Genomic DNA, 9,354 nt, shown 5'->3' on the forward strand with positions numbered 1-9,354 from the left:
ACCATCGCCAGCTTGAGACTTTTTTCTTCTATTTTATCAGGGCTGACGGGTTGTCAGAGAAGGGTTGGCTGCACAGTCGGGGTGGGGGCTGCCTGGACCGTTGGCTGGCCTTGCCTGGGTCTGAGGACAGAGCTCAGGACCAGCCCTATCTTTCAATCCATCACTGCCTCCCCCCCCCCCCAGTTCTTGGACCTCAACAGACACCTTGGTTGTTCTTTCAAGACTTCGGCTCCTTTGATCTATGGATGGCATGCTGCAGCTACTTAACCTACACATTGGTGGGGAGAATCACATGACTGAAAGGTGCAAGATACGTCCTGCACATCAAAGGACAGCTTGCAAGGGAGATCTTGATGGGAACATTTGCCCACCTCCAATCTTCTGGCATTTCACCTGTTCTCCAAGAATTGTCAAAAATAATGGACAGAGGCTCAGAAATTACATCTGCAAATTCCTTTAGTATCCTTGGCTGCAATTCATCTGGCCCAGAGGATTTGTTTTTGTTTAAAGAAACTAGGTGTTTATGGATAACCCCTACAGTGATCCTAGGCCACAGCTCCCCTCCCTCATCACATCAAATGATTTTGCCATGTTGAGCACAATTCCCCTTGCAAGAGAAGACTGAGGAAAAGTAGGAATTGAGCAATTCAGCCCTCTCTTCATCTCCTGTTACGTCACTTTCTTGTTCCCGCAATAGTCCTACCATGTCCCTATTCTTTTTCTTACTTTGAATATAACTTTGTTGTTGTTAGGTGCGAAGTCGTGTCCGACCCATCGTGACCCCATGGACAATGATCCTCCAGGCCTTCCTGTCCTCTACCATTCCCCGGAGTCCATTTAAGTTTGCACCGACTGCGTCAGGGACTCCATCCAGCCACCTCATTCTCTGTTGTCCCCTTCTTCTTTTGCCCTCAATCGCTCCCAGCATTAGGCTCTTCTCCAGGGAGTCCTTCCTTCTCATGTGGTGGCCAAAGTATTTGAGTTTCATCTTCAGGATCTGGCCTTCTAAGGAGCAGGCAGGGCTGATCACCTCTAGGACTGACCGGTTTATTCACCTTGCAGTCCAAGGGACTCGCAAGAGTCTTCTCCAGCACCAGAGTTCAAAAGCCTCAATTCTTTGAATATAACTAAAGAACCCTTTTTGTTGTTTCCAGCATTTCCTGCTAGCCTAAGCTCACACTTCGCTTTTTTCTAACCCTCTCTCTACCTGCACTGGTTATCTGTTTATAATTCTTTGGTTGTCAGTTCCTCCATCCATTTCCTAAATGATTCTTTTTTATTTTGCAGTTCTTTTGAGAGCTGTTTATGGAGCAATCCTGGTTTCTTTAAGTTCCTCCCTTCTGAAGGGAATTGCCTATGATTGTGCCTTCAGTATTTCACTTTTGAGAATCTCCCCACCTTCTTGGATTTCTATCTCCTTAGGTTTTTCTGACCATGGGATTCTACTCAACATAACTTTCAGTTTGTTAACATTTGCTCTCCTGAAGTTCAGCCTGTATGTGTGACTATGGACAGCTTTTCTTGCCCCCAAGGTCATAAAGCTCAAAATCACATGGTCACTATTACCAAGTGCACCCATAACTTTTACCTCATCAACCAATTCTTCCCTATTGGTGAGAATATTCACCCAATAGCAGGCCTATTGCCTCATGTACCTTAAATTTACTCCTCCCATATCTGAAGAAGCTTTTCTTGTTATAGTGAGATTCCTTGGCCAGTCTCAGCTCACTCCCAGCTTTGGCTGACCTGCAGTGCCTAGTAAGAGACTCTTCTTTAGAGGTCTGACCTTCACTCAATTTTTTCAACATTTTATATTTATATTTATATTTACATTTATATATTCCGCCACTCTCCAAGTCTCGCGATGGTTTACAGAAATTCATAAAAACAATAAAATCCCATAAAAACATAATGAAAACACAATATCGCGATGACGGATAATAACCCACTCCCCTCCCCCAATCCAGCAAGGTCTATTACTCCCTATTTGGGAGCGAGGGACTTGGTTTCGGCTAGAGATCCGCCCTGGCCTCAACCATATGCCTGTCGGAAGAGCTCCATCTTGCAGGCCTGTCAGGCAGTTGCCCTGGAGGACCAACACGCAGGGCATGGAGGCCTAGGCCTTGTGCTGAGGTGGTACAGAGTTTGCTTTGCTTGGAATACCAGCCATTGGTGAAGATCTCCTCCAGATTATGTGTTGCCCCCTGTTAAAGCCCCCGACAGTCCAGGTTTCAGCTGCTCACCGAGGACAGGGAAAAACAGTGGTGAAGATGGTCCTGAATGTGTAGCCCTCTGATTTCAATGGATGGCCGACCAAGCTAGCTCACCTGTGCCCATCCCATGCATAATTTAATAAGCATCTATCTCCAAGCCTGAACACCCCAGACATTCGTGAGGGTCCTTGTAGGAAAAGTGCTCCAGGCCCTCAGCCATGGTCCACACCACGGGCTCTCTGAGACCCGGCCACCAGCCTGCCCCAAAGGCTCCCAAAGGCGTCAGAGTGGGGCCCAGAGGGGTCGCAAGGCCGGGCATTTGGCTGTCGGCCCCTTTCACCGCGGTTGCCGGTCCAGACTCTCCCTTCCCAGATCTCTGCCGCCCTCCCCCTGAGCCAGATCAGCCCTCATCAGCACGCACCAACTTTTCTCTGCTGGGCGACCCTTTGGGGAACCCCTGCAACATTCTCCAGGCTGAAGAAGCCCCGCAAGTGAAGAAGACCACGCAGGACAGGCGGCGCCCGGCATTTCTCTCCCGCCAGCGCAGCCTGCTTGTTCTTTCGGGATCCCCGCCGAGGCCCATCTGCGGCCCGCGCCAGCTTCTTGCTCCGGATCAGTGCGAGCGGCTGTCGCCCCGTCCGTGGGCAGGCCTCGTTGCCTGCCTGCCTGCCCTCCTCGCCTGGGGAAGCCCGGCCACGGCCCGGCCGCTTTTACGCGGTTCCTTAGCCACGCAGGCATCCTACCAGCCCGGCCCGCATCCCGCGCACCTCTTCCCCCAACCCCTCCCGGGCAGGCATCCGGCAGCAACCGGCCTCCCGTCCCCGTCCCGTCCCTTGCGACGGCGGCCTGAGTCCCGACTCGTCCCCGTCGGGGCGGCGGCGGCGACCGGCCCCGTCCCCTCCCCGCGCCCCCTGGTGGCCGACGGCCGGTCAGCGCGCTGCGGGCCGGAGAAGCGGCCGGGCCCGCCTTGCCTTAGACGCCCCGGCCGGATCAAACACGAAAGCGCCGAGAAACCGGAAGGCGGCCCCAGGGCAGCCCTCCGAGCCTTCCTCCGCGTGAGTGACCGCCGCCTCCACCGCCCCCCGGCACCTTCCGCGCCCCTCGGCCACGGGAAGGGAAGGGAAAGCCGGGCCGCCCACCGGCTGGCCCGCGGAAGCGCCGCCCGGACGCCAGCTGCCTTCCCCGACGACCCGGCCTCCGCTGGCGCTCGGCGGACAGGACAGGACAGGCAGCCGTCGGCAGGCCCGTCTGTCCGTGCTCCGGCGCCACTTCCCGGGGCCTGGCCGGAGCCGCCTCCCCGGCCCCCGAGGGGCCCTTACCTGGCCAGGTGAGCCCGGGCAGGCGGCGGGGCGGTCGCTGCTGGCTCTGTCTCCTCCCGCGCCGCTCCTGGCGCCTGATGCACCGCCTCGCCAAACCCCACCCCGGCCCGAGGGGGAGAGCCCGGCAAAGCCCAGCCGAGGAGGGCGAGGCTAGCCAGGAGGCCAGCTTCCGACGGGACGGGCTTCCTACCCGAGGAGGCGTGGCGTGTCGACAAGAAGCGGCCTGGCTCGGATGGGACAGGTAGGTGGGCATCCGTAAAACAGGCTCTGGGACTGTTGCCGGCCTCGAGTGTTGCACGAATCCGCTCAGAGAGACTCCCAATAGCCCTGCAAGGTAGGCCACGCTGTAGGCCGTCCCGGTGCGCCCGCAGACCCCGCGCTGCATCCACTCTGCCTGCCACAGCGCTTGTGCCCCTCAGCCTGCCAGGAGGCCGGAGGGGCTGCTTGTGTGCCACCCCCACTTCTCCCCCCCCCCCAGCCTGGATGGGTGAGATCCGGCATACATCTGGCAGTGGCCGCAAGAAGCTGACTCACACCTGGCTTGCCAGCTCTTGATTGATGGGCTCAGAAGGCCCACCTCCTCCACCACCCCACCCGGTTTGAGCTCTGGGAGTCCAGGCCCCAATGCCCCCCCCCCCGGCTGGAATTATAGCAGAGCAGTCAGGAGCTATGCCCAGCACATCTCTCTCCACCCACCCCCCTTGGGTGACAGGGATGCCAAGGTACAGGTGGGCCAGCCACTAGGCTCATTATACAGCATCATTTTAGGACTACCCAACAGACACAAACTCACAAACACTTCTGGAACTCCTTCTCTGTGGGACTGCCCTGGGGATTTCTGCCTGCCTGGAGTGAGACAGGGTGTTCATCTCCTATCACTTCAAGGTCTGCCTTGAAATACTCTCAGCAGCTCTCTGGTTCTGTTTGGTTGCCTGGCTCTGGCTAAGAATGGGCAGCCTCTCCCCCTCCAGCCTGCTTCCTTCATCCGGGCAGGGTCTTTGAAGATTCCCTCTGATAGACAAGGGCCACCTGCTGTGGGAGGGGGGCATTCCTCAATTGTAGTGCTCATCTGATACAACAACTCCTGCCCCTCCTGTTGTTGATGCTATATAGGTGTTCTGTTATTTATTTATTGTGCTCCTTTATATTTCATTATTTATAGGGTTACAGTATTTTAGTTTCATTGTCGTCTACCATCTGAAAATCCCACCTTAATACTTTTTGGAGCAAAGTAGGTGATAAATGCTGCAAACAGATGCAGAAATGCATTGGACAATTGCTCTGAGCATGCCTCACTATTCGTTGCAGAGAGCAAAATGCTGCATTACAGCCAGCCTTGCTCCAGTTCCTCGGACAAGGACTTACACCTAAAAGGCTGATAATAGGCGTTCTTGGAGAAGACCACCTACCCAAGAAAGTGAGGAGGTAGATCAGTCATACTTTGCTGGTACTCAGACTCACCCCCCCAAAGGCAACAAAGCATCATCAGCCGTCAACCGCAGCTCCAAGCTCAAGCTGAATCTATGGCCCACCCTGATGCGTCCCTCTCCAAGACACCCTCAAAACAACTACTTGGTGAAGTCAGCTTTGTGCCGTGGTTAAGAGCAGTGGCCTCTAATCTGGAGAACTGGATTTGATTTCCCCCCCCCTCCTTCAGATGCAACCAGCTGGGTGACCCTGAATCTCTCAGAGCTCTATCAGCCCTACCTACCTCACAGTGTTGGCAATTGTAAGCCACTTTGAGATACTTTTGAGTAATAAAAAGTGAGGTACAAAAGATTCCAGCTTTTCTTACCCATCACAAGAACTACTCACAGGAGGACATCACTACCAGTTCAGTCCTTCCTCCCTTCCCTCCCCCCCACCTGGAGATCCCAGCTCCTGTTGTATTCTGGGATACAATGGCCTTTGCCCCTAGTTCTTAACATATAGTGCTACTTCTCCCCCCTTCTTTATTTGTCTGTCCCTTTTAAAGTTGTACCCTATAATCCTATTGTTCCAGTTGTGTTATCCCACCAGATTTCTGTAATGCCTATTAGATCATAGTCCCCTTTGTTTATTAGGACTTCTTGTTAATCCTGCTTGTTTTCCATACTTTGCACATTAGTGTAGAGACATTGTAATCCTTCACAATCGTTCTGTGACATCCTTAATTCTTATGCCAGGTTGACAGCATACCTCCCGAGACAACCAGTCAGCACACTTTGGCTTCTACTCTCAATAAGGAATCCTCAATTACCAGCACATGTCTCCTAGTCCTAATACGCTGGGGAGCAGAAGAGGTAGTTATCTCATCTTCAGGGGCCTGTGGTCCAGAGTAGCGATCCACAACCTGTGGGCGGCGGACCACATGTGGTCCATCGACTAATTGGGGGTGGTCCACAAAGGACGCCTTCCTCCCCCCGGCCCTTTACTTCATCCCCCCCGGCCTTTTACAACACACTTCGGGTGTCATTGTCTCCCATCGCTCCCAGATTTGACTATCTCGTTGCGGAGAAACAAGCTCAGGGTTCCCATTGATTTGTCATTGTCATGAGTTAAAATTTCCATGAAAATAAAATGTTCCTTATGTTCATTGTTGTGGCATGTCTGTATCTTATTTTGAAGGGATGTTTAAACATTACCATAGTGATCAGAGAGTGTTAGGGCAGTGGTTGAGAGTAGAGGAGTAAACTACATCCCCCCCACCGGGCCTCAGTAAAATTGTCAAGCGTTGAGTGGTCCCCAGTGATAAAAAGGTTGGGGACCACTGGTCCAGAGGACAGAACATTTTATTTTTCTGAGTAACATTCCAGTCTCATGACTGTAATGTAATAGTGGATGGATATGAACTGTTCAGAAAAAAACAGAATAGATTGAAGAGCTGGAGGAGTGGCACTGTATATGAGGAAAGGGCTTACCTGTCAGGAAATTCTAGTGAAGGAGAATATATCTACAGTGGAAAGCATCTGGGTGAAAATAAGCGAGGGGAAAACAAACAGTGTGGTGGTTGGCGTCTGCTACTGACCGTCTGACCAATGAGAGGATGTGGATGCTGCATTTTGTGAGCAGCTTGAGAAAATATCCAAGCGTCAGGACCTAGCCATCATGGGCGACTTCAATTTCCCAGATGTGTGCTGGGAAACAAACTCTGCAAAGCGTCCTCAGTCATGAAACTTTCTGACCTGCCTGGCTGACAATTTCATTTATCAAATGGTAGATGAACCCACAAGAGGTTCAGCACTACTGGACTTAATACTGACCAACAGGCAAGAGTTGGTGGATGAGGTGAAGGAGGTGGGGACCCTAGGGGGAAGTGACCATGTCCTCATAGAATTCCTTTTGAGATGGGGAGCCAAGGAAGCTTGTAGCCAGACGTGGATGTTGGATTTTCATAGGGCAAACTTTAATAAACTCAGAGACATATGGCCCCTTCCAACTCTATGATTCTATGATTCTATGCTGCTCTATTAGATAACTAGTAATTAAGCCCGCTGCAGTTTAAATACAGCGGGCGCTAGCGGTCCTATGGAGTTGGGCGGGGTAGCTGTGTGGCCTGAGACCCTCCCCCATCAGCCACTGGCTCCTCCAGGTCTCCCCCCGGCGCAGGCCCTACCTGAGTCGTTGCAGGGTAGGGAGGCAACGGTGTTGGGCGTGCTCGTTGGCGGGACAGAGTACAGTGGTTTGGTGTTCTGCCGCCGGCGCCGCTGCTGCGGCTGCCGCATCTCCTGCCGCCAGCCGCTCCCGGCAGAGGCACTGGTGGCACCGTTGCCACGGCCGCTGCCATTGGGGGCGGCTCTGCTAGTGCTGGCGTGGCGGTGGCCAGCAGCTGCTTGAGGCTGGCCAGGCCGGCGGCAACTTGTCGTCCCCTGAGGCGGGGCGGGTGAAGCTGGTGGCACCACTGCTGCGGCTGGCGGCGGGGCCACTGCCGTGGGGGAAGGCAGCGCCGCCTCGGCCGCTGTTGCAGTTGTGGGTGGAGGCTGGGGCGCGGCCGCGGGTGGTAGCAAGCCGTGTGGGGCAGTGGTGAGCCGGCCTGCTCGAGGCTGGGGCCGGCGCCGGCTCCTCCTCGCCGTGCGGGCAGGCGGCAACCTGCCATCTCAGGGGCTAGTGAGAAAATGGCGGTGGTTGGCCAGATGCGGCTGATGTGGGGAGGTGGATCAGGAGGTGCGTTGCGCCTCCCGATTCGTCAGTCTGGCGGCAAGGGGCCAATCGCAAGCCGTGCTCCACGCTCCACTTTGCACCTGCTGATTGGTCCCTCCGATTGTCAGTCCGGGGGAAGGGGCCAATCGGCACCCTTCCTCATCCCGGACAGGGCCCGTCCTCGGGGCCCTTACTGTTTTATTTTATCTGCTCCGCAGGAGCGGTTAAAGATGACAGTTCTCTTTCCCAAGTACTGGGGCAAACCTTTTCTTGCACACAGACAACACTCCCCCATCTCAAAGAACTCACCCACAAAAATGCATGGACACTGGTAGTAGAGCTTGCAACACACCCAGTTGCCAACTTTGCTGCCACACACCCTCCAATGACACAATCACCGAACCCAAATCACCTACACCGTCAAAGGCTTATTCACTTGCTCTTCTTCTAACACTGTATATGCCATCAAATGTCAGCAATGTCCCTATGATCTCTACATAGGGCAAACAGGTCAAACACTCCACCAAAGAATTAACGGACACAAGTCTGACATCAAAAATCACAGGACAGATATCTGTAGTGTTGTCTTCACTTTAACCTTCCAGGACATTCAAAAAGGGACCTCAAAGTATCTATTTTATTACAAAGGAACTTCAAGAAAGGAAGATCTGACGGGCTCCCCCCAGGATTAAGAGCATACACTTATCGAAGACATACATTCCTCTTTCCACTCCTATGGTAGTTCTTCGTGGGATCGGAGTTCTTCGTTATGGTTTTATTGTTGGAGTCTGATATGTTCGTCAGGGTGGTTTTAATGGGGCTTTTAATGGGTTTTTAAAATTTTTGGATGAATTTGTAACCCGCCACAAGCCAGAAATAAGAGTGGTGGGCAATAAGTCCAATAACAAACAAAGGAGATTGCAGAAATGCAAATTATTACAACACTCAAAACAATGGCATACCCTGGACTCAATAAGGTCATAGTTTTTTTTTCATCTCACTATGCATGGGCCTTAAGAAGTCTGAGCAACAATAAAGCTAATGGAGGTGACAGCATTCCAGTTGAACTATTTGAAATCTTAAAAGACGATGCAATAAAAGTGCTACACTCAACATGCCAGCAAATTTGGAAAACTCAACAGTGGCCACAGGATTGGAAAAAGTCAGTTTACATTGCAATCCCAAAGAAGAGCAATGCCAAAGAATGTTCAAACTACCACACCATTGCACTCATTTCTCATGCTAGCAAAGTTATGCTCAAAATCCTACAAGCTAGGCTCCAGCAATATGTGGACTGAGAACTTCCAGAAGTATAGTCAAGATTTTGAAGAGGCAGAGGAACTAGAGATCAAATTGCCAACATGGGGATGACAGAGAATGAGGTGGCTGGATGGAGTCACTGTAGCAGCTGGTGCGAGCTTAAATGGACTCTGGGGAATGGTAGAGGACAGGAAGGCCTGGAGGACCATTGTCCATGGGGTCGCGATGGGTCGGACACAACTTCACAACTAACAACAACAATGCATGCTAACCTCATTTAACACATGTATCCACATTCCTTACAATCCTTTTTTCTCTTTAATTCATTTTACTTGGGACAATGTGAGTGTAATTTGATGTTAGTCCTATGTAATGTAATTTTGAATTTAGCTCTTTGTTGCCAGCACAGCTTGTCACTTGCAGGGATCTTTCCAGGCTTGGGT

At 52.4% G+C, this 9,354-nt stretch overlaps 2 protein-coding genes across 3 annotated transcripts in view; one reads left to right on the forward strand and one right to left on the reverse strand.

Annotated features, from left to right (window-relative positions):
* Positions 1 to 3,687, reverse strand: part of FAM83H (family with sequence similarity 83 member H) — a 41,142-nt gene extending 37,455 nt beyond the window's left edge. The window contains exon 1 of one of the 2 annotated variants that reach the window (XM_077351268.1): positions 3,533 to 3,687. The gene's annotated coding sequence lies outside the window, so the exon portion shown is untranslated. Of the gene's footprint in view, positions 1 to 2,634; positions 2,761 to 3,532 lie in introns of those variants that run through there. The other variant, XM_077351265.1, reaches the window with a different exon arrangement.
* Positions 2,432 to 6,107, forward strand: LOC143844963 (uncharacterized). Its single transcript, XM_077352854.1, has 2 exons — positions 2,432 to 3,773; positions 4,695 to 6,107. The coding sequence occupies exon 1, from the start codon at positions 2,432 to 2,434 to the stop codon at positions 3,542 to 3,544; it is 1,113 nt and encodes a 370-aa protein (XP_077208969.1). The 3' UTR covers positions 3,545 to 3,773; positions 4,695 to 6,107.
* Positions 6,108 to 9,354: the final 3,247 nt, after the last annotated feature.

Source organism: Paroedura picta, chromosome 9, assembly GCF_049243985.1.
Source record: "Paroedura picta isolate Pp20150507F chromosome 9, Ppicta_v3.0, whole genome shotgun sequence".
Lineage (NCBI taxonomy): Eukaryota > Metazoa > Chordata > Lepidosauria > Squamata > Gekkonidae > Paroedura > Paroedura picta.